The following is a 27,500-nucleotide window of genomic DNA, read 5'->3' as shown; positions in this document are numbered from 1 at the left end:
CCAGTCTTTCAGTGTAAGGTAGTCCCGCCATTCCAGGAATTGACCTCGTGAACCTACGCTGCACTCCCTCAATAGCCAGAATGTCTTTCCTCAAATTTGGAGACTAGAACTGCACACAATACTCCAGGTGTGGTCTCACCAGGGCCCTGTACAGCTGCAGAAGAACCTCTTTGCTTCTATACTCAATCCCTCTTGTTATGAAGGCCAGCATGCTATTAGCCTTCTTCACTACCTGCTGTACCTGCATGCTTGCCTTCATTGACTGGTGTACAAGAACACCCAGATCTCTTTGTACTGCCCCTTTACCTAAATTGATTCCATTTAGGTAGTAATCGGCCTTCCTGTTCTTGCCACCAAAGTGGATAACCAGACATTTATCCACATTAAACTGTATCTGCCATGCATCTGACCACTCTGGCTATTGAGGGAGTGCAGCGTAGGTTCACGAGATCAATTCCTGGAATGGCGGGACGACCTTACGCTGAAAGACTGGAGCGACTGGGCTTGTATACCCTTGAGGTTAGAAGGCTGAGAGGGGAGAAGGTGGGACTGGTGCACCTTAGGTCACAGCCAGCAGAGGTGTAGATAGTGGTCTGGAGGATGGAGGCTGGGAACTTTGGGGTAGTCGATTCTGGAGGCAATGGAAGATATGCACAAGGAGCTAAGGCACAAGAGTAATGTGACACACAGGGCTCCAATCCTGGTGAGTGCAGAACAGAAAATCACAGCTACTGTCTACTGACATTGTTCATGTCTAGTGAGGTTCGCCCTCACGCTAGAGCTTCTGAAATGATCCTTTGATTACCCGTTTATTACAAAGCACCTAATAATTAATTTATTGTGTTAAGTTTTAGCGAATTAATTACCGTATATACTTGTGTAGAGGTCGCATTCCTAAGATTAATTTTAAAGGTTCAATCTAAAGGGATGGCTAATACACAGGCGCAAATTTTGAGGGGCTGAAATTCATGCTGCAGTTTGAAATACCGTATTATTCGCAAAACCCGATTTGATTGCATAACTAATCCCGGGTAAAGAAGAAAACCTCAATGAATTACAGTAAAGATAATTACTGGATAAAAGCAAGAGACCGGTACAAAAATTTAACAGGTCAAAGGTTAATTGAAATCTTGCAAAATCACACTGTTCAACATGGCCATGGCCTGGTATAACGGCACACTGAAAACGAAACTTTCACTAAATTCTGGATGTGTAAGTGTCATGAACTTTCCCACCAAATTCTTCTGTTCCCCTCCCAGTTACTCTCGTTATGCGATGAACCCCAACAACATGAACAAATTTGTCAGAGTTAAAGATATCCCTGTATGTAGCCAATACTTCTCACTTTTATTCAGGTATAATGGCACAATTAAAATAATGAACTTTTTAACAATATTAACTTCTAGATATATGGTGAACAAAGTACGCTAAGTACCAATAGACTTAGTACCGGTCTGAGTGAATGAATGAATCTAAACGTGCTGTAGTAAACCAAGTGTGGTGAGTAGAATTATGAATGAATGAATAGTGATGCAATATAGTAATCAAAGAGAATTGAGTAGAATTACCAATATGAATGAATGAATGTTATTTTGTTTAAGTGGGTTATTGGGAACATGCAGTTTCCTTTGTAAGAAGTTTATAATGCGATATAGTAGGGTCGACTTATACTCGAGAAATAGGGAAAATGCAAGATCTTTTGGCCAAAACAAAGGGTCACCCTATACATGGGACCGACCTATGCATGAGTATATACGGTATCTCTGATGGGAACGGCAGGTGAGGGGTCATTGTTGAGGACTCAAAATGTCAAAAGCGACAATGTTTGTCATGTTAATCCTTTGTGATATCAATGACCACATCTCAGGAATCCACTACAACTGTGTAGACTGTAGCTCTGATTCATAATTACAGAGGGAAGAAACAAGCTTATTTTCTTTACGTCTAATATCTGACACTTCCCCTGTTCCATCACCAGAGGGCAGACTGTACCCATAGAACACAAGACAGCAGTTAGGGATTAAAGTCGGAAACTTCTCAATCTGATTATTGAGCAGTAATGCTGGCATGCACATTTTTTTTATTTCAGATCAAATTCCACCCGCAATATTTTGGGTTATAATACCCAAGTCTACTTCAATTCAGACCTGTTCCTGAATTTTAAGACCACTGACTCAGGCCAGGGTTAAACCATCACATCCTCTCCCTTAGATTCCAGCCGTACTCATTCCCAGACAGTGATCAGGGGACACCTATGAAGGAGCTAGCCACTTTGACCCACTTTTCCTGCAGCTTCCTCTGTCATTTTGTTTTCCCTTTTGAGTACTTGTCCTGCTGTGTAAGGACAAGATGACCCCGTTGGAGGCTTCTGGTTCTTTTAACAACCCCCCCCCCCCCAAGAAATCAGGGCCCTAGGGATCCTCACCCCTTGACACGACCCCCACACCTCGCCGCGCACAGACCCCTCCTTCCTCATCCCTTCACTACTGCTGTGCCAAATTCTGGAACTCCTTCCCTAACATCACCACGATTGCCCCTCTACCCCAAGGACCGCGCTGCTTTCAGAAGGCAGCTCGCCGCGGTTACTTAAGGACCCTGGTAAATACTGCTCTGGCCAGTGCCCCTCATATCCCATGAACTGACTGGTCAAAAGAGGTCTTTTTTTTGGCCAGCCTCTACCAAATCTCAAACCAAATCCTCGGTGCTCAGAGGGGAACAATCCCCTTTAAAATCTCTCATTCCTGAAACCATTCTAGTAAATATCCTCGGCACACCCTCTGTAAAACCTTGGCGCACTTTTACAAAGCGCAGTGTTCAAAAGTGGCCGTTAGAGGCCAACTGAGGCCTCCTCACCAGTGATTTTTGGAGTTTAAAATAAAAAAAAACTCTTTCCTTTTGTGCTCCAGGATTGCACGTGCCTCCTCAACAGTCATCTCAGCTTGCCCCGTTCGATTGTTGGCGAACGTATTTGCTTGTATCTGTTTACGTTCCTATTTTTCTTAAATCGCAACCTGAAGTGCTCATATTGCCGCTCCTGTGAGTGTGCGCCATCTTTTGCCACTGCCTGACGTGTTTCTGCTCAGTTTCCCACTGTGCCTTCCTGCAAGCTGCTGCTGCCCCCTTCACTGCTTCCGGTCCTCTGCACCCAAGTCCGGGTACTTAACGTACATCAGAAAAGAGCAGTTGGTTCAATATGGAGCGCCGCACGGTGGTGGTGGTGGGGGGGATCACAATTTGCATTGACAAAACTACAACAACAATTCCCACGCTCCCTCCCTGTCAGCTACCTGGGGAGGCGATGTATCATTTTGTTAGGGAGGGAACATACCACCTGGAGAGGTCTAGAAGGTGGGAACAGTGAATTGTCAACCAACAGGTAAACCATCACTTCAGCAAAAACCTCCCCGACCCAGCCACTTCCACCAAAATGACCATCACCATCTTGACGTTCGTTCTAAGTCAAACAATGCCCTGACTTCCAGTGCTGGATGAATAGAAATTTCTTCCGATTCAATCTCAAACATTGGAGCGTAGTCTGTCCAGCAGAGATGGTAGGAATCCCTTTTTTATACAAAAAGGGTGGTAAAGGTTTGGAACTGTGTAACTCGGGTCCCGGTGGGAGTCTGACGGTGCCTTGCCTTTTTCTCTCTCGCAGTACAAGAGACACCGGTCCTCCCGGCCTCACACCAACAACTTCGCCAAGTCGGTGGTCAACCTCCTGGACTTTGTAAGTACAAACACCGACAAGCAAGCGCTGGCGTGCGCAGTGCTGCTTTCTCTCTCTCTGCTCGGTTGAGCGGTGATGTTTAATCAGGAGAGAGCTGCTGGCAGTGCCCCATAGGACCTGGCATTACCCTGTGAGTCCCACCTCGGTATTGCCTTCCACGGGCACTAGCTCTTTGTGGGAGGGGGTGTGTGTTGGTGAGACGGTCCCTCAGTTCCTCCTTTGGCACCTTTTCCACTTGAAGACACCGTTTTGATTTGGGAAATGTGTCTGCCACTCTCACACTTTGCAAGGTTTGTTGTAATTGGCTGATGAGTATTGGCATGGCCTGTACATACTTGAAAGGTGAGGCCTACCTAACCTTATACACAGCTCCTTGCTCTTACATTCAGCACCTTGACTTATAAAGCCACTTTTCCCATATTCCTTATCTATGTGTCTTGCTGTCTTCAAGGATCTGTGGGTGTGCACACCAATCTCCCTCTGATCCTCTGTGCTTCCTGGGGTCCCACCAATGTTTACTCCCTTGCCTCGTTAGTACTCTCAAAAAGCACCACCTCACCCTTTTCAGATTAAATCCATTCACCTCTGTTTAGCCCACCTGACCATATTGTCCTGTATCCTGCCACCGAGTTTTATGTCATCCGTGAACTTACTGATCATACTTCCTACATTCACATCTGGATCATTAATATACACTTCAAACAGCAAGAAACCCAGCACTGAACCCTGTGATACTGATTGGACATAGGATCTCAGTCACGGAAGAAAAAAGCCCTTCAACCATCCCCCTCTGCCTCCTGCCAGTACACCAAATTTCCCCGGGCTGGTATTCCTGCTGCTGCTCCAGACCGCCCTCGATGGTGGTGGGGGTCGGGCAGATGTATCAGGCTGTGATGATGCAGGTCGGGGTTGAATCCTGTTCCGTGGGCCACCCCCGGAAATGGCCTCATGGGAAAGTGGGTCTGAGCTGCTGGGTCTGTTCCGAATCCGTCCTGTCCGGCGTTATCGGCCAGCTGGCTCCCCACAAAACCACGGAAGGTGGGCTCAGTGGAGACGGGACTCTGCCTGCACTGGGTCACTCCCGCTGACGCCCCTGGTGAGGACAGGTTCGAGAGGTGGAGCCGGTGAAGACAACAATCATTTGGGGATTCCCCTCTTCCTGCCATCTGCTGGGCCAGGCTGGCAAGTGAGACACAGGGCGGAGGAGATGAGGAACAAGAGTAGGACCATTCCTCAGGATCTGCTGTAGCATCCTGTAAGGAGTCGTCGCTTCTCTTATGCGGCCTGGAAGTGTTTGTAGCCTTTGAAGAGCTGAGGGACGTTAATTTGCTGAGCGGAGATCCATTGATGTGAGGAGCTGGCGGCCTTGTTAGCGATGCCCATGTTCTCTGCTCACAGTGTCAGGCTCGAGGCCTGTGCTGTACAGCTCAGACAATGGGCACCGGTGCAACTCAGGATCAAAGCAGCTACATTGCTAATTAAACATCCAGGTCTGTCTGGATTCACGGGCAAAAGAGAGACAGGGATAAGGGGGGGGGGGGGGGGGGAGGTTTGAACTATCGGGAGAGGCTGAACAGGCAGGGGCTGTTTTCCCTGGAACATCAGAGGCTGAGGGGTGACCTTATAGAGGTTTACAACATCGTGAGGGGCGTGGATAGGATAAATAGATATGGCCTTTTCCCTGGGTTAGGGGAGTCCAGAACCAGAGGGCACAGGTTTAACGTGAGAGGGGAAAGATTTAAAATGGACCTAAGGGACAGCTTTTTCACGCAGAGGGTGGTACATGTATGGAATGAGCTGCCAGAGGAAGTGGTGGAGGCTGGGACAGTTATAATATTGGTAAATAAATGAAAAATGGAAGCTGTGTTGAATTTTGAACCTTGTCTGACATGTTCACTCAGGACAGCGGTGTGTAAGCGCACCCTCTTGTGGCCACTTCTATGTAATTGCATGCTGGACTAAACCCATTTGGTTTGGGTCAGTTCCCTGTACTCTGTCCAACATTCGGCAAAACATTCGGTGAAAGTCTCAGTCCTGCTGCGGAATGTAGTGTCTTGAAGCCGATATTCCCAACTGGCACAGCATGGGGCGCATCCCGTAGGAGTGCCACGATTCTGTAAAGGTACGTGATTGTGAGACCCCGCGGAGAGCTTGACAAAAGAGGTGCAACCATGACCCGGAGGTCAGAGTGGTGGGCACCCTACAACCCCCCCCGCCCCCCCGCCGCCTCCCCCGCCCTCCGGTCTATGACTTCAAAGATTGTGGGTTCAAACCCCACTCCAGAGACCTGAGTTCACAATCTTTGCTGCTGCTACCAGTCCAGCAGTGCGAGGGGAGAGCTGTACGACCAGAAGCACTGTTTGTAGTCTCGACATTAAGCTGGGGCCTTGTCTGTGCAGCATCAGGCAGTAGACCGTTTGGGATGGAGATGATGATAAATGTCTTCCCTCAGAGGTTGGTGAGCCAGCGGAGGCCAAGTCACTAAATCCGTTTTGGTGTTCTACAAGTCACAGGAGTGAAGGGACATGAGGAGAGAGTGGGAGAATGGTGTAGAGGTGGAGGATCAGACGTGGCCATGTTGAATTGGCATGATGGGCTAAATGGGGTCTAGATTAGAGTGGTGCTGGAAAAGCACAGCAGGCCAGTCAGCATCCGAGGAGCAGGAAAGTCAACGTTTCGGGCAAAAACCCTCATCAGGAATCCTGATCAGGATTTCATTCCTGATGAAGGGCTTATACCCATAACATTGATTCTCCTGCTCCTCGGATGCTGCCTGACCTGCTGTGCTTTTCCAGCACCACTCTAATCTTGACTCTCATCTCCAGCATCTACAGTACCCACTTCTGCCATGATGGGCTGAGTGGCCCCTCCTCTTCCTTTCAACGTTCCCGTTCTTCAAAAAGACCTTTTTGGGTGTTAGGTGCCCAGACTCCTGCCGGTTTAACGTTCCCTGTGAGTTTTGTCGTTGGATACCTATGATGATGGAGTAATGTAGGCCTCATCAGGTCTCACAAGGCCCGGTGGGAAGGGGGTAAGCCTATAATATTTGAAGCTGCTTTAAGAAGGGAAAGGAAGCTGTTTTAGCGGAGTTTCTTACCTCATGCATGCCTCCTGCAGATGTGTGTGTGTGTGTGTTTACCCGGTTGGCCCACTCCTGTCCTCCTGCCCCGCAGATCTTCAAGGAGCAGCTGAACACCAGGGTGGTCCTGGTCGCCGTGGAAACATGGTCGGACAAGGACAGGATCGATGTGGGTCAGGACCAGATGCAGACCCTGCGCAGCTTCTCCAAGTACCGACAACAGTTCATCAGGGAGCAGGCCGACTCCGTCCAGCTGCTCTCGTGAGTAAAGCATTGGCTGTGGTGGCGGGTCATCACCCATAGGCCACGGGGTGGCGCTGCAGGTCAAACATTTGGGCAAAGCGGTCAAGTCACTTTGAGGAGCACCCCCCCCTCCCCAATGAGGGGGTGGGGTGAGAAAGTGAATTGGACTGGGGGGTGCGTAGCAGCATTCAGAAAGCACACCTCCCTGACATGGGCTAGAGGGAAGAGGGACGTGCGAGAAATGGGGTCAACGCAGAGTTTTTGGAGGGGCCGGCCGGCAGAGATTTGCAGAGCTTGAGGGAGAGTGGACTGGCCCCAGAGGGATTGGAACGCAATGAGCTGCCAGTGATCCCGTTCCACTGGGACAAGCAGGATATGTCACGAGTTAGGGATTCAGTGAGGGGTCAACGAGGAGGACAGGTAGAATGTCTACAGTGTGGATGCAGGCCATTTGGCCCATCAAGTCTGTACTGACCCTCCGAGGGGCACCCCCCCACTCCCCAACCAAACCCCCAGAACCATCCCACTACCCTATCCTTGCATATTCCACAGTAATCCACCAAACCTCCACATTCCTGAACACAATGGACAATTTAGCGTGGCCAATCCACCAAGTACACACGTTTTTGGATTGTGAGAGGCAATCGGAGGGGCCCACACAGACACAGGGAGAATGTGTAAACTCCACACAGACAGCCACCCAAGGTGGGAATCGAACTCGTGTCCCTGGCACCGTGAGGCAAAAGTGCTGACCACCGAGCCACCGTGCTGCCCCTCTTCCAGAACCGAAGGCAAAAGGAACCAATGTTACAAATATCCGTTAGCTGTTTCTTCCAACAGTGACCTCTAACACTTGGAATGGCAAGGCCGACAGATGCATAGGAACCTGCGAGGTCTCCTCCAAGCCACTCTCCATCCTGAAGTGGAAATACATTATCACTGACGCTGGGTCAAAACCTTGGAGCTCCCGAAGTGGACCGAGGCTATGTCCAGCCCGGAAAGGAGTGCAGAGGTTCAGGAAGGCAGTTGACCAGCCCCTTGGCCCAGTGGTCATGAGGGAAGTGCAGTATTGGGGGGCTGAAGTTTTGGTTTGAAGAAAAGTAAATTCTGCCACCATGCACTCCCTCACTGACCATTAGGGAAGGCATTGTTTTCAACAGAAATGCAATACCTCACAATCGTCAGAAGACAGAAGTTAGCTTTCCTCACTTTCAAGCAACCTTCGAACTTTCACAGCGTTAATTCCCAGTCTGCTCGTGCGCTTTTAATTTAACTGGGCTGTTAACTGTCCATGCTCTTAAGGTCACGCGTGTAAAACCTCATGAAACATCCGTGAATCTCAGATCAGCATTCGTTGCCCTGTGCCAAAGTACCAACTGCTGCAGCCATGCCGTGGCACCGTGAACACCGTGAATTTGTCTTGTGGTTTAACACTTATAGAATCATAGAGATGCGCAGCGTGGAAACAGACCCTTCGGTCCAACCCGTCCATGTTGACCAGATATCCCAACCCAATCTAGTCCCACCTGCCAGCACCTGGCCCATATCCCTCTAAACCCTTCCTATTCATATACCCATCCAAATGCCTCTTAAATGTTACAATTGTACCAGCCTCCACCACATCCTCTGGCAGCCCATTCCACACACACACCACCCTCTGCGTGAAACAGTTGCCCCTTAGGTCTCTTCTATATCTTTCCCCTCTCACTCTAAACCTATGCCCTCTAGTTCTGGACTCCCCGACCCCAGGGAAGAGACTTGGCCTATTTATCCTATCCATGCCCCTCATCATTTTATAAACCTTTGGCTGAGCTGACAGTCTAGCACTCCCGACAGCGCTGCCCTGGAGTTTTAGCCTCGGCTCAGAGCTTGGGGGGGTCATTCCGGGTTGAGGTCATGACCCTCGGCAGGGCTGCCCCTCCGGTGGCGTTCTGAGGGAGGGCTCCGTTGTTGGGGGTGCCTTCTTCCAGTTGAGGTGTTAGGCTGAGGCCATTGTCTGCCTGCTCCCAGTGGGTGTTTCAAAAAGAAAGAAAAAAAATCCTGTTTCCCTGCTTTGGAGATATCCCTCCCTGGTTAAAAAAAACGTCTTCTTTGGCTCTCTGCTCGAAGGTAGGTGACCTTCACTGGGGGGGGACAGGGAAAGGGCATTCCTGTATCCACCTTAGGCAGATTGGCATTGAACCCCGTGCTAGTGGCACCAACTGGACCATCCAGGAAGTCCGGGTTGCTATGGTGACCTGCACTTCTGCCTGCACGTTGTGACCTGGAGCTGTGAACAGTGATGGTGGAGGCTCCAGATTCCTTCCCGTCTCTCAGCTGATTAGGAATCATTCCCGAGGAAGGGCTGATGCCAGAAACGCCAAGTCTCCTGCTTCTCGGATGGTGCCTGACCTGCTGTGCTTTTCCAGTACCTCACTTTTCAACTCTGATTAGGAATCTACCCCGTTCTAACCCATGTGCTGCTGTTGTGGGCGGCACGGCGGCTCAGTGGTTAGCGTAGCTGCCTTAGAACGCCAGGGACCCAGGTTCGATTCCACCCTGTGGGTGACTGTCTGTGTGGAGTTGGCGCATTCTCCCCGTGTCTGTGTGGGCTTGCTCTGTTTTCTCCCACAGTCCAAAAATGTGCAGGGTAGCTGGATTGGCTGTAGGAAATGCAGGGTTACAGGGATGGGGGTGGGTGTCTGGGTGGGATGTTGTTCGGAGGTCAGATGTGGATTCGATGGTCCCAAAAGGCCTACATCCGCACTGTAGGGATTCTGTAATTCTAGGTGACCAGTTAGTGGAAGTATGTGTCCATTATAACAGCGCGGTTAGGCATTATGTCCTGCAAACGCCACACAACAGCGGGAATGACAGGATTAGAATTGAATTATGTTCTGTCCGGCTCCTCCTCTATTCTGGATTCATGTTGTGCTCATTCCTGTGGTACCGGACTTATGTTTCTCTTGTGTGTTGACCAGGGGCACCACATTTAAAAGCAGCATGAGCAGCATGGCGTTCTTCGGGGGTGTTTGCTCTCTGAGCCGTGGAGTCGGGGTGAATGAGGTAAGAATTTCACTCCTTGGTGTCTGACACATCCCCTTCTGATTCACTGCGTTGACTCGAATTTGAGCTGACTCCGTGGAGCAGCGCTGGAGTAGTGCTGCGCTGCTGGAGGTGCAGTCTGTCAGATCAGACGTTAAATCGAGGCACTGTCTGCTCTCTCGCCGCGAGAGGGGGAGAAAACTCCTACAGCTCTGTATTAAAGGCATCATCCTCTTACTGCTGGCCTGAATTGAGCATCCTGAGTAACAGGGAGCCTTTGGTGCTCACAGACCCAATTAGACAGTGGTTTCTCGAGCCCACAGTTAAACTCAGAATCTGCGATAGCCTGCCCCTCTGCAGTTTCTCACCGAGGGACTGGCATTGAAATGTGGGTGTGGCGTTGTGGTACCTGCCCACAGATAACCCACTATATCCCAGAAAAAGTTAGGGCCAGTGCCTTCAGGAGGGAGTGAACGTTTTTTTTTCCCAGCGTTGTGTGTTCGGTGACCTGCTAATTACTGCAAGCAAACTGTTTGACCTTGGACATTTAATCTCACGAACGCGTTGTCTCAGTCCTTCAAGACGTAACTTCTGTGGGACATTGATCTTCTCCAAAATGATTTCTGATTCTTTTACCTGCATTCTGATATCTTTTACTTTGCTTGCTGTGCTCAGTTTCAGTCCATGTGTTGTTGTTGTGAGTTTGGTAAACAGAGAAGCTGAGGTTCTGAGGTGAGTGATCGTTTTAGCTGGGGGAACCAGGTATCTTGTGTTTACCTGCATTGTGTGCAAGGCGTTTTCCTCTGAAAAGTCTTTTTTTTTTCACAGAACGCATTTGCTTCTTTTGCAAGTCACTGCGGTTCCATGCCCTCCCCTTAAGGATACTTTTCCAAGCGGGAGCAGTTTCTCCCCGACCAGGGACTTCTCATGATTTTGAAAACTTCTCTCAGATCTCCTCTCAGCCTTTTGCTGTCCGAGGAGAACAGTCCCAACTTCTCCCCCATCTGCCCGCGTCACTGAAGTTTCCCGTCCCTGTAACCATTCCGGTTAACCTCTTCTGTACTTTCCCCAGTGTGCTCACGTACTTCCGAAAGTGGGGCAGTCAGAGTTGTATTACCATACCCTAACTAACGGGTGTCTTATCCAAGCTCATCATAACCTTCCTGCTCTTGTACTCTACATTCCCACTAATCGGAATGCTCCATCCCTTATTACAACTATCCCAGTCAGGATTTGGTTAATTGAAACTCCCATTATGACTACTCTATAATTACTCTCTGTAATTTCCTTGCACGTTTCCTTCCATTGTTGGTCACCTGTAGACTACACCAACTGCATTTTTGATCTTTAGTTCTAGCCAAATAGGTTCTGTCCTTCAACCATTTGGCACATTGTTTCTCTCCCATTCTTGCACAGACAATCCTGTACCCCTCCCCCTCCCCCTCCTTTTCAGCCTTCCCTACCGTCCCTGAACACCTTACGATCGAGGAATATTTAATACCCAGCCCTGCCCTTCTTTGACCCAGGTCTCCGTCACTTCCATAATGGATTTTCCACTGGCCAGACACTTTTTAATTCCAGTGTGGATGGGAGGTGCTCACGGAGACCCATTGGAATCTCCGTTCTGGCAGATTCCAAAGGAATTGTCCCGGAAGTTGAAGATTCCACTGGGCAATTCCTCGACACCCAAAGCCTCCATTTAATTTGGAGAATTCAGAGGGTTTCGATGAACTTAACTAATTAGTTACTGAGGAAAAGTTAGACCATTCACTGTCCAACTCCTGAGTAACTCTTCAGTAGACCGACAAACAGACACACACACACGCAGACTCTCTCTCTCTCTCTCTCTCTCTCTCTCTCTGTGTATCTCTCACACACACATACTCACCCCCATACACACACACTCTCTGTCTCACAAACACACACACCCCATACACGTACCCACACACACTCTCTCTCCCTCTCACGCACACACTCTCACACCCACCCCCATACACATACCAACACACACACACCTCCACACACACCCATGCACACTCCCACTCCCACACACACACACCCATACAAACACACTCACACCCCACCCCATGCATACACACGCACAATCATGCACACACAGACTCACACACACACAGACACACGCGCGGACTCTTCTCTCTCTCTCTCTCTCTCTCTCTCTCTCTCTGTATCTCTCACACACACATACTCACCCCCATACACACACACTCTCTGTCTCACACACACACACACACACTTACACACACACCCCATACACGTACCCACACACACTCTCTCTCCCTCTCACACACACACACACACCCACCCCCATACACACACACACCCCCACACACACCCACACCCACCCCTATGCATACACACACATATACAGACAGACTCATAGACAGACCGACGCACACACACAGACACACACACACCACCTGCTGACCCAACCTGACCCCTGACCCTCCCACTTGACGCGACGTGACACCCATGCACCAACTCTGACAGCCCAATAATCCTCCTGTAGCCAGACCCACCTTCCCAAATCCCCACAAGACCTGGTTTCTGCTGCTCACCCTGCCTGACCGTAAACACCGTGTCATTTACCTGGCCCCCTTGCTGACTTGCATCCTGGCACCCAATCCTTTTGGCATCCAACCCACCTGGTACTCTCTCTCCGATCCAGCTAGAATCCTGCTCAGTTGGTACCTGTCCTAGGGTTATCTGGCATCCTACACCATCACACCCACTCCAGTTACTGGCTCTGCCCCCACTCCCAGCTCCACACCCACACCAGATCCCAGTTCCCAGCCCTGCCGAGTTTTCACCATCCCCCCCAGACCTCCCCCTCACTGAGGACGAATAATCAGTCCTCAGCAAAGAACTCACCCTCATCCCCCTCCGTCCACGCATCAATGAATTTAATACACGACGTGACATCGAACAATTCTTCCGCTGCCTCCGCCTCCGAGCTTACTTTCACAATCAGGACTCCCGCCCACCTTTCGAGGACCCCTTCGCCCACCTCCAACACACTGCATCCACCTGGACACCCCGCGCTGGCCTATTACCTGCCCTCGACCTCTTCATTTCCAACTGCCGCTGGGACATTAACCCCCTCAACCTGTCTACCCGCCTCCCCCACTCCAACCTCTCACCCTCACAACGCGCAGCCCTCCAATCCCTCTGCTCTAATCCCAACCTCACCATCAAGCCAGCAGATAAAGGGGGCGCAGTGGTAGTCTGGCGCACTGACCTCTACACCGCTGAAGCCAAACGCCAACTCGAGGACACCTCTTCCTACCGCCCCCTCGACCGTGACCCCACCCCCCATCACCAAACCATCATCTCCCAGACCATACAGAACCTCATCACCTCAGGAGATCTCCCACCCACAGCTTCCAACCTCATAGTCCGGGAACCCCGCACTGCCCGGTTCTACCTCCTTCCCAAGATCCACAAGCCTGACCACCCTGGCCGACCCATTGTCTCAGCATGCTCCTGCCCCACTGAACTCATCTCTACCTACCTCGACACTGTCCTATCCCCCATAGTCCAGGACCTCCCCACATACGTTCGAGACACCACCCACGCCCTCCACCTCCTCCAAGACTTCCGTTTCCCAGTCCCCCAACGCCTCATCTTCACCATGGATATCCAATCCCTCTACACCTCCATCCGCCATGATCAGGGCCTCCAAGCTCTCCATTTTTTCCTCTCCAGACGTCCCCAACAGTACCCTTCCACTGACACTCTCATTCGTTTGGCCGAACTGGTCCTCACCCTTAACAATTTCTCCTTTGAATCCTCCCACTTCCTCCAGACCAAAGAGGTAGCCATTGGCACACGTATGGGCCCCAGCTATGCCTGTCTCTTTGTTGGCTACGTAGAACAGTTGATCTTCCATAATTACACCGGCACCACTCCCCACCTCTTCCTCCGCTACATTGATGACTGCATTGGCGCCACCTCGTGCTCCCGCGAGGAGGTTGAGCAATTCATCAACTTCACCAACACATTCCACCCCAACCTTAAATTTACCTGGACCATCTCTGACACCTCCCTTCCCTTCCTGGACCTCTCCATCTCCATTAATGAGGACCGACTTGACACTGACATTTTTTACAAACCCTCCAACTCCCACAGCTACCTGGATTACACCTCTTCCCACCCTACCTCTTGCCAAAATGCCATCCCGTATTCCCAATTCCTCCGCCTCCGCCGTATCAGCTCCCAGGAGGACCAGTTCCACCACAGAACAGACCAGATGGCCTCCTTCTTCAGAGACCACAATTTCCCTTCCCACGTCATTAAAGATGCCCTCCAACGCATCTCGTCCACATCCCGCACCTCCGCCCTCAGACCCCACCCCTCCAACCATAACAAGGACAGAACGCCCCTGGTGCTCACCTTCCACCCTACCAACGTTCGCATAAACCAAATCATCCGCCGACATTTCCTCCACCTCCAAACAGACCCCACCACCAGGGATATAGTTCCCTCCTCACCCCTTTCCGCCTTCCGCAAAGACCGTTCCCTCCGCGACTACCTGGTCAGGTCCACTCCCCCCAGAACCCACCCTCCCATCCTGGCACCTTCCCCCACTGCCGCAGGAACTGTCAAACCTGCGCCCACACCTCCTCCCTCACCTCCATTCAAGGCCCTAAAGGAGCCTTCTACATCCATCAAAGTTTTAACTGCACATCCATCAATATCATTTATTGTATCCGTTGCTCCCGATGCGGTCTCCTCTACATTGGGGAGACTGGACGCTTCCTAGCAGAGCACTTTAGGGAACATCTCCAGGACACCCGCATCAATTAACTACACCGCCCCGTGGCCCAACATTTCAACTCCCCCTCCCACTGTGCCGAGGACATGGAGGTCCTGGGCCTCCTTCACCGCCGCTCCCTCACCACCAGACGCTTGGAGGAAGAACGCCTCATCTTCCGCCTCGGAACACTTCAACCCCAGGGCATCAATGTGGACTTCAACAGCTTCCTCATTTCCCCTTCCCCCACCTCATCCTAGTTTCAAACTTCCAGCTTAGCACTGTCTCCTTGACTTGTCTGGACTTGTCTGACCTGCCTATCTTCTTTTCCACCTATCCACTCCACCCTCTCCTCCCTGACCTATCACCTTCATCTCCTCCCCCACTTACCCATTGTACTCTATGCTACTCTCTCCCACCCCCACCCTCCTCTAGCTTATCTCTCCACACTTTAGGCTCACTGCCTTTATTCCTGATGAAGGGCTTTTGCCCGAAACGTCGATTTTACTGCTCCTCGGATGCTGCCTGAACTGCTGTGCTCTTCCAGCACCACTAATCCAGACCCTACCCACTCACCAATGGGTAATCAACCCACCCCCTACCCATCTGGCACCCTCCCCCCCCCCAATACCCTACCCCTCACCCTCCCTACCTGGCACCAGTTACAAGGACAGATCAGGGAAACTGGAGCAGTTCACCTCAGGGAAGGGAACATTGGGAGGAGATCGTTATTTGATTGAGGTGTTTAAAATCATGAAGGGCCCTGGGCAGAGCAGGATGGGGAGAGAAACCATTCCCACTGGCAGAACATTCTGGAACCGGAGCACACCAGCTTGGCACAACAGTCAACAACACATCAGGAAAATCTCTGGGGGAAAAAAACCCCATTGTCCACAGCGAGTGGTTAGCATTTGGAATGAGAGTGTGGGGGAGGCGCACTCCATCCTAACCCTCAAAAGGACCGCACCGAATTATTTGAAAAGAAAAATACAGAGCAAGTGGGGATGGCTGGCACGAGGCGAACTAGCTAAGTTGCCATGATGGAGAATTGTCATGGACAAGATCGATCGAATGGCCTTCTTCTGTGTTGGAACCTTCCTAAAGTTCAGGTGGTCTTCCACCCAAACCCACTAAGTCTTGACCAGCTCCCAATCTGACAGGCCCTGATACAATCCATGCTCCTGTATAAAAATGCCGGATACTAATTGACACAACAGGTCACTGCAACCCAAGTTGCTTCACTAATTGCTGTGTTTGTTCCCATTGTCCTGAGTTCAGGTGAAACAATTCACCGGCTGTACCCTGTAATATTTTAGGTATCCCGCAGTGACCTTGTGCTGGATAGTTTGACCTTGCTGGATCTTCCTTTGAGGCTCATTCCTCTTCAACGTAGGGTCTGCATGGACTGCATCTATGAACCAGCAACACAATGTTTTCGATCATGAGACCGTATGAAGTAGGAGCAGGGATGGGCCATTCAGCCCCTCAAGCCTGTTCTGCCGTTCAGTAGAATCGTGGCAACATTCCTCACATCCACTTTCCTGCCCTTTCCCCGTAACCCCTGGTTCCCCTCCTGATTAAGAATCTGTCTCAGCCTTACGTATACTCAAGGACTCTTCCTGTACATCTCTCTGTGGCAACGAGTTCCAAAGACTCTCAGCCTTCAGAGAGAAGAACTGCCTCCTCATCTCCGTCTTACCTTGGTGCCCCATTATTCTGAGAGTGTGCCCTCTGCTCCTGGACCCTCCCATGAGCACTTACCCTGTCAAGCCTCTTAAGAATCCTCTAGGTTTCAATGAGATCATCTCTCGTTCTTCTAAACTCCAGAGAGTAGTTCCCACCTCGTTATGATTAGATTAGATTACATTACTTACTGACAGTGTGGAAACAGGCCCAACCAGTCCACACTGACCCGCCGAAGCACAATCCACCCATTCCCCTACATTTACCCCAACACCTAACACTACGGGCAATTTAGCACGGCCAATTCACCTAACCTGCACATTTCTGGATTGTGGGAGGAAACCGGAGTACATTCGCGTAGACATGGGGAGAATGTGCAAACTCCACACAGACAGTTGCCTGAGGTGGGAATTGAACCCGGGTCTCTGGCACTGTGAGGCAGCAGTGCTAACTCATTGTGCCACTGTGCTGCCCATAACCTTTGCTCATAAGGCAGTCCCTCTGTACCATGGTTCAGCCTAGTGAGGCCTCTCTGAGCTACCTCCAATGAATCAATAAGTTGCCTTAAATAAGGAGACCAGAACTGCCCACAGTGCTCCAGATGCGGTCTCCCCAGCACCTTCTGCGGTTACAGTAAAACTCTTATACTCCAACCCCCTTGAAATAACAACAGTCCATTCGGCTCCCTAATTGGGTTTGAGTCATAAGGAGGGGCAGGATAGGCTGAGACTCTTTTCACTGGAGTGTAGGAGGGTTGAGGGGTGACCTTATAGAGGTTTATAAAATTGTAGGGGCCTAGATAAGGTGATTAGCCAAGGTCTTCTCTGTATTTTAGGGAAGATCAAAGGGGCCGTATTTTTAAGGTGAGAGGAGAAAGAGTTACAGAGGACATGAGGGGCAACTTTTTTTACACAGTGAGTGGTTCACGTGTGGAATGAACTTCCAAAGGAAGTGGGGGATGCAGGTACAGATACAACATTTCGAAGACATTTGGCTAAGTACAGGAGTAGGAAAGGCTTGGGATATGGGCCAGGAGCAGGCAGCTGGGACCAGTTTGGTTTGGCCAGCTGGTCGTCGTGGTCTAGTTGGATGGAAGGGTCTGTTTCCTTGCTGTAGGACTCTATGATTACCTGTGTGTTCACTTCTGGTGTTTCATGCACAGGTACCCCCCCCAAGTCCCTTTTGTGTCACAGTCTTCTGCAGTTTTCTCTTCATTTAAATAATGCTCTATTCTTTTGTCATCCCTTGCAAAATGAACAACTCTTTTTCTTACGTTGTACTGCATTTGCCAACTTTTTGCCCACTTATTTAACCTATCAATATACCACTGCGAACTGTTTGTATCCCTCTCACAACTTGCCTATCCACTGATTTTTGTGTCATCTCTAAATTTGGCTACAGTACATATGCTTCCTTCCTCCAAACCATGAATACATATTGTAACCCAGTCATGGTCCCAGTACTGATCCCTGTGGAACTCCACTGGTCACGGGTTGCCAACCTTATCCCTATTCACTGTTAACTAATTCATGTTGTATTCCTATTTTCATCTCTCAATCCCAGTATGGACATATGTGGTCGATGCCAGTTGTGCTGGGGCAAGGCCTTGCGCAGAACCTGGGCATACAGTGGGAGTCTGAATCAAAGAGGAAAAGTAAGTACCGTTAATATAATCCAAGTGTGCGCCTCTAACAATGGAAACGTGAAGAGTGTTGTATTGTGCCGGTACATAATCTGTGAGGGAGAGACCCCCTTGCCCCCATTCCCCACACCCCACAAAATCTCCAGCAATAAGATGCCTAACCTTCAGGATGGTAATGTTTAAGATGTTTGCAAGTTACGCACCTGTTTCCTTCAGCATTTTCTGGATGTGAGATGTAGATTGCTGGACATCATTTGGAGCTTTGACTTTCTCTTGCTTCCTATGCTATTTTGTTTTTGTCATATATAAGAAAGATGTACAGCCAAGTGTACAATGTTTGGTGTCAGCCCGTTAAATATTAATGGTTCAGAACGGTGAGGGAGGGAGCAGGAGATAACAGATGAGCTGGTGGGTGTTCCAACTCCACCCTAATCATGACACCATTTTCCATTTGAAATTCTCATATTCTGCCTGACCTTGCCCCCTTCCTGGGTCGGAATCTTGTTGGGGCAGTGGGTCTTGAGAGGCATTGAGAAGCCCACTGAACCACAAGCCAGTCAGGCAGAGATGAGTCACCCCTGCGTACCTTCTCTTGGAATGAAGGTCCCCCCCACCTTAGTGATGGAAGAGATGGCTGCTTGTATCTGCCAGCCATTCAGAGGCCAGCGGCTCTTGCACTCAGCAGCGCCACTGGGGAGGCTGTGGCAGCTGCCAGAAGTACAAGCTGCAGAATCCCAGTATGGCAGATTGACCCAAGGTACAAGTAAGTAATTTGGGGGAAATGGTGTTTTGTGCAAGCAGAAAATGCCAACCCTAGTCTCTATGGGCTCCTACAGCCGTGCACCTTCTGAGATCTCTGGACCTCTCCAGTGGTAGCCTCCTGTGCTGCCCTGTTTCTCATTGGTGTTCATCCCTTCAGCTGTCTTATTTTAAGCTCTTGAGTTTTCTTCCTTATTCTCCTCATCTGTTTTGCCTCTATGATTCTTAAAACCCACCTCTTCAACCAAGCATATGGCTACCAAACTACTGCCTTCCTGGTGCCATGTACAGAGAAACCTCAATTATCCAGGATTCGATTATCCGAATATCGGATTATCCGTCAAGATCACAAGGTCCTGATGCTTGGCTGAACTATATTATTCGGCATTCGATTATCTGGAATTCGATTAACCGAACGATACACTCCCTGCCCTTGTCCTTTGGATATTCGAGATTCATCTGTATTATCGTTATGATGCTCTCGTGAAGCACTTGGGCACATTTGCTACACTTTATAAATGCAATTATTGTTGCTGCATTGATCATTTGGATGAATGATCTGCCCTTCTGAAATTAAAATGATAGAGGGCAGCTTTGCCTGTGGTATGTTTGAGCTTTCCCTCTGGCCTGTCGTTACTATAAAGAGCTAGTTCAGAGGGGTGAATGGCCTACTGTCTCTCTGCCACTCCTAACTTGGTTGTAACAGAGTTTGAATTTAAAATTTTAGCAATTCGATAAATATCTACTTTATCATGTCCAGCAAAAAAAAATCAGTCAGATAGGTTTTTCATGTCAACAAACATACTATGTTTTACTACAGACACTCCCTTGGGGTGCGGAAGTGCAGAAGTTGTGAACAAAGGGTTTAATATGTATAAAGTATCTACTATTGCGTAAACAACAAATATACAATTTCCCCATGCATGCAAAAAAAAGACAATTAAATTGTTTGGGTCATCAGACCTTAAAACTTGGCCAATTGGCAAAGAAAAAATATTGACTAATTTCCCAGCGGCTTATTTCTAGCTGAAAGGCTGTTTTTCTCAGTGGCTGCTGGTCCTAGGGGGCGGTTTCACATCGGGGCAGTCAGACTGCCACCTTGCCTCTGGTGATTGTCTTGTCCTGGAGCAGCGGGATCGATTCAGAACTCTCCCCTTCTGAGCTCCCAACTTGCAGCAGTGAAGTCTTCTGGTGGGACCTGCAGATCCCAAACAGCTTTGATGCGACGTTGGGGGGGGGGGGGGGGGGGGTTTCAAAAGAAAGAGGGAGGGGAGGTATGAGACTGAGCATCTGTTCAGATCCAGAGTCTTTATTCACGTCCAGGAATTGGGTCTCAGATCTTCTCTCTGAATGTTGCATCAACTCTGCGTTGAGCGTAATAGCTTGTGTCTTGCACAGATGCCGCATCTTAGCTACTGTAAACCACTGTCCCCCCCCTTATCCAGGAGGTAATATATGAAATATCTAGCCCAATAAAGTAACAGTTTAGACTCCACCTTCCTGATGATGCACAGGAAGCAGCAGGATGTTGCATGGAAGTTGATGTTGCTCTCCTCACTAATCCTGGCCTGCCACTAAGCTAATTGACCCAGAGCTAGCTTTTGGGAGTGAATTCCAGATTTCCACCACTCTCTCTGTGAAAATATCGACTCGGAATGGCCTACCTCTAGTCTAGAGGTTATGCCTCCCCTACTGGGGGGATAGTTCTCCTCCATCAGCCATTTCCAGATCACAAACGTCCCAATGAGATCACCCCTTAATCTCCCATACTCAAGGCTGACGTTCCCTTTGAAGTGTCATTAGTTTTTTTTGAGCAGTTGCAGTGGTGTGGTATTTAACATGGAAGGAGGCCTGTGCCCGTAGGCTAGTTGGCAGAGCCGTTGCCTAGGAGTTCCACTTCCTCCACCTCTGACCTCACAGTGCTGTGCCAACCTCTTCCAGCTTGTCGCTCCTCAGCGTGGAAGCAGTAGCTGGGCTGCCGTTCAGAACGAACCCACTGTGGGCTGACGTTGTTTCGAACCGTGACGCCATCACAGATTTCCATCTCTTGCCCGCAACTGGGGTAAAATGCCAGGGTGGGGTGCGGTGGGAGTGTAGGAATGCAGGGGTTGGGGATGTGGGGGGGGAGGTGGGGTTCAGTTTGGGCTGGGTGTTTGGGCGTTACACTTGACCCCTGTGGCCAATCAGCCGCAGATACGAAGGGAGGGCTGCGAGGTCTGCTTCGTTCAAACTCAGCAGTCAGACCAGTACACGTGGGCTGTATGTAGAATCAGGAGACACTGATAATGTCCTTTTCTCTCTTGCCCCCAGAAGAATGCGAGTGTCCAGGTTCGTGGACAGGATGCATCATGGAAGACCCAGGGTGGGTATGAATGCGCTGAGTTTACGTTGTGGTGATAGAGCCTTTGGACTCTAATGGTGTCTGTGCTCCTGATGTGCGTTCACCCCCACCCCCCCACTTCAATTCTGCTTTAACTCCATAACCTCCAGTAGCATTCTCCCAGCCGTACCTCTGTCGCCTCTACTTCGGTGCACTGATATCATTCACCCCGACTACCCACCACCCCCCGCCCCCCGCCTTGGTAGTGAATCCCACACTGTCACCACTCTCCAGGTTAGGAAGTCCCGAGCTCCTTATTGAATGTGTGAGTGGCTACCCTCACGTTTATGACCCGTCATTGTGATCTGTCTGCTAGCGGGAAGATCTATTTCATGTCAAACCGCCTTCGTTTGAGAATTTCTGTGACGATTCCGCTCATGTTTTCTTCCCCCTACTGAAGAGAGCCCCCCCCTGCCCGATCCAGCTTCCCGGATAGTTCTAACCTGTGATCGTCCATGTTGGTCCTTTTTGCTGGCTGCTCCACAGCCTCCTTGTACTATGGAGAGCTGAGCTGTGTGCAGTCTGGGATCTCTGGCCTTCCTCGGCACCAGGTTCTGCTACAGCTGCCCACTGGCCAACACTGCGCTCTCAGACAAAGGGAAAGTGTATTAAATATACTGAGTCAAACTCCATATTGCTCTTGATTCCCTTTATAAAGCACCCAAAGGTAACTCTGTGCAACGTCGGAACTGAAATCAGGATTTCTCGCGCAAAGCAATGAGGTAGAGAAGACCTCGCAGAGATGAGATCTGGCAGTGACACCTTCTTCCACCTCCCACCCCTCCCTTCCCTGAGAGAATTGGCTAGTGGGCTTCCTCCTGGACGAAGCCTTCCTGTATGTGAACAAGTTGGGACATTGCCATTGATGAATAAACTGCGACAAAATGACAATAAGTGGCTTTCCACTTCACCACCCCCACACCGCACCGTTCAACTGGGGCACACCCAGGGGAAAATAGCCCACTTTCCCCATTGGTGGGTTTTGCAGACTGCGTTAGTGAGTTGGGGCGGTGAAGGGTGGGGACGGGTGATTGGAATAACCAAACAGAGGCCGGTATCCTGTCACCAAGTCACCATTTATTTACACGTGGAGAGGCCTTGACACTGATCCAGCTCCCTCAGAGCCAGCGCTCAGAGTGAACAGAACCTCTGACACTCCTGTTTATTTTTTTTTCTTTTTTTTTAATACTGTGTGATCAAACAGTGAAGGGGAGACCCTCCTATTTCTTCTTTTTTTTCCTTTTTTTTTTATTTAACCCCCACACTACCGCCTAACTGCGGTAGTGCTTATATTATTCCCAGCACCCATGGTGTGTGTGTGTACAGGTGTGAGACACAGTGAGAGACAGACACTCCTGTTTATGTCTGTCAGCCAGGGCTCCCTGATTGGACCAGGGAACTCATATTTTCCGTGAGGTTCACTTAGCTAACCTCTTTACAATCACAACCGGGAGGAGGTGGTATAAGATTCTCTGGATAGAGAATTCCCCATCGTTCTGCTGCTCTCCCCTGAGCTGTCTGCAATGGGCAATGAGTAAGCAGCTAAACTATCCTCACTGTTATCAGGACAGTCAAATGGACAATGGTAACCCCATAAGCTGGGGGTTAAAGAAAATTCCTTTGCTATCGTATAACAGGGGGCCCAGTCAGTAGTTGGGTTCTGCTGAAGCCTCAGCTAAATACTAAGAGACTGGATGGTTAATAAACTGAACTGTAAATACGATAACTGTAAATTTGATTAACTCAATCTGATCTCCGTAATGTTAAGACATGCAATGTATGTTGTGGTTCTGTTCGCCGAGCTGGGAATTTGTGTTGCAGACGTTTCGTCCCCTGTCTAGGTGACATCCTCAGGGCTTGGGAGCCTCCTGTGAAGTGCTTCTGTGCTGTTTCCTCCGGCATTTATAGTGGTTTGTCTCTGCCACTTCCGGTTGTCAGTTCCAGCTGTCCGTTGTAGTGGTCGGTATATTGGGTCCAGGTCGATGTGCTTATTGATTGAATCTGTGGATGAGTGCCATGCCTCTAGGAATTCCCTGGCTGTTCTCTGTTTGGCTTGTCCTATAATAGTAGTGTTGTCCCAGTCGAACTCATGTTGCTTGTCATCTGAGTGTGTGGCTACTAAGGATAGCTGGTCATGTTGTTTCGTGGCGAGTTGGTGTTCATGGATACGGATCGTTAGCTGTCTTCCTGTTTGTCCTATGTAGTGTTTTGTGCAGTCCTTGCATGGGATTTTGTACACTACTTTGGTTTTGCTCATGCTGGGTATCGGGTCCTTTGTCCTGGTGAGTTGTTGTCTGAGAGTGGCTGTTGGTTTGTGTTCTGTTATGAGTCCTCGTGGTCGTGGTAGTCTGGCTGTCAGTTCAGAAATGTTCTTGATGTATGGTAACGTGGCTAGTCCTTTGGGTTGCGGCATGTCCTCATTCCATTGTCTCTCCCTTAGGCATCTGTTGATGAAATTGCGGGGGTGTCCGTTTTTGGTGAATACATTGTATAGGTGTTCCTCTTCCTCTTTTTGTAGTTCTGGTGTGCTGCAGTGTGTTGTGGCCCTTTTGAATAGTGTCTTGATGCAACTTCGTTTGTGTGTGTTGGGGTGGTTGCTTTCGTAGTTCAGGACTTGGTCTGTGTGTGTGGCTTTCCTGTAAACCTGTGGTGAATTCTCCGTTTGGTGTTCTCTGTACCATCACGTCTAGGAATGGGAGTTGGTTGTCCTTTTCTTCCTATCTAGTGAATCGGATTCCTGTGAGTGTGGCGTTGATGATCCGGTGTGTGTTCTCTATTTCTGTGTTTTTCATTATTACAAAGGTGTCATCCACGTATCTGACCCAGAGTTTGGGTAGAATTTGCGGTAAGACTGTTTGTTCTAACCTTTGCATTACCACTTCTGCTATGAGTCCAAAGATGGGTGAGCCCATGGGTGTGTCGTTGATTTGTTCGTATATTTGGTTGTTGAATGTGAAGTGTGTTATGAGGCACAGGTCCAGTAGTTGGCAAAGCCAATTGTACAGGTACCAAAGATTTATTTCTATGAATAAAAAAAAAATCCTCACTGTTATCAAGTTCACTTAGGGCTGCCTACTGCTGATTTTGAGTTGAAAATGTTTTTTGGGGGTGGGGAATGCGGGGAGATCCTATCAGGGCATCATGCTCAGGCCTCCCCATGAAGACCTTGGCCCTCACATTCCAATTCTCTTACCCAACCCCCCACCCCCCCAAACCTGCTCCCTCACTTCCCCGCCTCACACAAACCAGTCTGAGACTGAGTCTGAGGTCAGCTTGTAATCCTGATCTTGGTCACCGCTGCATGTGGCGCTGCTGAGACAACCGAGGTGCCAGTCACCTCCACAGTTTTGCGGGGCTGGGTGGGTAGTGGTGCAGGTGGGTGAGGATTCAGGGACGGGGGGTGGGGGGGTGGGGAGGTGGGGCAGTGTGCGGCCTGTCACGATTGCACGTTGGAGGTTACTACTGGACAGCACTGCTGAGGAGCAACTGGAGATTGTTGGGGGTGTATTGCAGGGAGGCACAGAGGGAATTCAAGCTTAGGACTGTAGGGAGAATGGGAGATCTGGAAACACAGTGGGGGAGTGGGATGTGACTTGGGGGGGCATGATGGATTTGGGATGGAGGGGTTGCAGTGAGAACTTGAGGGTGAACTGGAATGGAGGTGGGGCACGCAGTCCTTCCCTGCCTAAGGTTGCAATGGGCGAGTATCTATGAGCTCTGCATTGTTTGTGGAAGAGCAGAAACGATGTGAAGATTAGGAAAAAAGAGCACGTTTGTGAAAACTGGCTACTGTGCAGGTCAGCCTTCACAATGTGCCCCTTTGATATAAGTTCAGCTCCAGATGGAAGATGGAAAGTGGTTGGGGGCCTGCAAGTGCTGGTGATGGTCGGAGGGAACTGAGGGCTTCAGGTGACTAGTTCCACAGGGACAAAATACTCCTTTAATTCAGCAGGAATTTCAGAATAACAGTGTGTGTGTGTGTGTGAGAGAGAGAGAGTCTGTGTGTGTGAGAGTGTGTGTGTGTATGTGTGTGTGTGTGTGTGAGAGAGTCTGTGTGTGTGAGAGTGTGTGTGTGTGAGTGTGTGTGTGAGAATGTGTGTGTAGGTGTGTGTGTGAGAGAGTGTGTGTGTAGGTGTGTGTGTGAGAGTGTGTATGTTTGAGAGTGTGTGTGTAGGTGTGAGTGTGTGTGTAGGTGTGTGTAGGAGTGAGTGTGTGTGTGTAGGTGTGTGTATGAGGGAGAGTGTGTGTGTGAGAGTGTGTGTGTGTGAGAGTATGTGTGTGTGTAGGTGTGTGGAAGTGTGTGTGGGAGTGTGTGTGTGTGTAGATGTCTGTGTATGAGAGTGTGTGTGTGAGAGTGTGTGTGTAAGTGTGTGTGCGTGAGAGAGTGTGTGTAGGTGTGAGTGTGTGTGTAGGTGTGTGTGAGAGAGTGGGTGTGTGTAGGTGTGTGTGTGAGAGTGTGTGTAGGTGTGTGTGTGAGAGTGTGTGTACGTGTATGTGTGCGTGTGTGTGTGTGTGTGTGTGTGAGTGTGTGTGTAGGTGTGTGTATGAGAGTGTGTGGGTAGGTGTGTGTGTGAGAGTATATGTTTGAGAGAGTGTGTGTGTAGGTGTGAGTGTGTGTGTAGGAGTGAGTGTGTGTGTGTAGGTGTGTGTATAAGGGAGAGTGTGTGTGTGAGAGTGTGTGTGTGTAGGTGTGTGTGTGAGAGTATGTGTGTGTGTGTAGGTGTGTGGGAGTGTGTGTGTGTAGGTGTGTGTGTGAGAGTGTGTATGTTTGAGAGAGTGTGTGTGTAGGTGTGAGTGTGTGTGTAGGTGTGTGTAGGAGTGAGTGTGTGTGTGTGTAGGTGTGTGTATGAGGGAGAGTGTGTGTGTGAGAGTGTGTGTGTAGGTGTGTGTGTGAGAGTATGTGTGTGTGTGGAAGTGTGTGTGTGTGTGGGAGTGTGTGTGTGTAGATGTCTGTGTGTGAGTGTGTGTGTGTGTGTGTAGGTGTGTGAGAGTGTGTGTGTAAGTGTGTGTGTGAGAGAGTGTGTGTAGGTGTGTGTGTGTAGGTGTGTGTGTGTAGGTGTGTGTGTGTGAGTGTGTGTGTGAGAGTGTGTGTGTAGGTGTGTGTGTGAGAGTGTGTGTGTAGGTGTGTGTGAGAGTGTGTGTAGGTGTGTGTGAGAGTGTGTGTGTATGTGTATGTGTGCGTGTGTGTGTGTGTGTGAGAGTGTGTGTGTAGGTGTGTGTGTGAGAGTGTGTGTAGGTGTGTGTGTGAGTGTGTGTGTGTGTGTGTACGTGTATGTGTGTGTGTGTGAGTATGTGTGTGTGTGTGTGAGTGTGTGTGTGTGAGAGTGTGTGTGTGACTGTGTGTGTGTGTGTAGGTGTGTGTGTGAGTGTGTGTGTGAGTGTGTGTGTACGTGTGTGTGAGAGTGTGTGCATGTGTGTGTAGGTGTGAGTGTGTGAGAGTGTGTGTGTGTGAGAGAGAGAGAGAGAGAGAGAGAGAAGCGTGGGCGCTGAGTTCTCTCAGCATTGCCTCTGTTACAAGCGGAGTCTCTTCATTGGAATTGCAAAGCATCTCACCAGCTCTCGAACGGCTATTTTAATAGCTCGGTCCTGAGTCTGCGAGGAGGCAGCAAATGCCCCTCAACTACACTCTACCACCAAGAAAGAAGCAGTGTTTACACTTCAAGACATGTTCCTCGCAAAGCCTTTTGTTTGTTAATGCATTCAAACATAGCCAGAAATCTACAGAGTCCTTCCTCCGACCCCCCCGCCCCCCCGCTTCCACCGCTGCAACCCAACCACCCAGCATGTCCTCTCCCAACCTCCCTCAACCTCCCCTCCACCATCAGGTCTTCTCCTGAGAAGAGATTTACTCAGGCTAAGGTTCTCGAGGATCCTCTCGCCCCGTCGTCCTCTGCCCTCGTGGATGGATAGAAAGTGTTGCATGGCGTTATTTTTCACAGGAGCACAGGAGTCCACCTCAGTGTCCTGGAGAGAATTTAATCCACAGATTATCTGGCCACCATCACCTTGCTGTTTGTAGAATCTTGCTGTGTGCAAATTGGCTGCCACGTTTCCTACATTATAATGGCACCCACTTATCAAACATATCTGGCTATGGAGTTACTTAGGACGTCCTGTGGTTGCTCATGAACTGTGCAAATATTAGTTACTTTTGTCTCCCACCATTTGTTTGGCTAGCAGTTTATTTATCCA

At 49.7% G+C, this 27,500-nt stretch overlaps 1 protein-coding gene across 6 annotated transcripts in view; it reads left to right on the top strand.

Annotated features, from left to right (window-relative positions):
* LOC140481903 (disintegrin and metalloproteinase domain-containing protein 23-like) overlaps window positions 1-27,500 on the top strand; it is a 321,721-nt gene that overhangs the window by 81,706 nt on the left and 212,515 nt on the right. For 3 of the 6 annotated variants that reach the window (XM_072578562.1, XM_072578566.1, XM_072578565.1), the window contains exons 10-14: window positions 3,656-3,727; window positions 6,901-7,067; window positions 10,010-10,094; window positions 18,091-18,181; window positions 21,242-21,290. In XM_072578562.1, the coding sequence (XP_072434663.1) occupies window positions 3,656-3,727; window positions 6,901-7,067; window positions 10,010-10,094; window positions 18,091-18,181; window positions 21,242-21,290 (464 nt within the window). Of the gene's footprint in view, window positions 1-3,655; window positions 3,728-6,900; window positions 7,068-10,009; window positions 10,095-18,090; window positions 18,182-21,238; window positions 21,291-27,500 lie in introns of all 6 variants that reach the window. The other 3 variants (XM_072578561.1, XM_072578564.1, XM_072578563.1) reach the window with 1 other exon arrangement.

The sequence above is a fragment of the Chiloscyllium punctatum genome, chromosome 10 (assembly GCF_047496795.1).
Source record: "Chiloscyllium punctatum isolate Juve2018m chromosome 10, sChiPun1.3, whole genome shotgun sequence".
In the NCBI taxonomy this organism is placed as follows: Eukaryota; Metazoa; Chordata; class Chondrichthyes; order Orectolobiformes; family Hemiscylliidae; genus Chiloscyllium; species Chiloscyllium punctatum.
The sequence above is the reverse complement of the archived record's forward strand: the minus strand, read 5'-3'. Positions and strand labels throughout refer to the sequence as shown.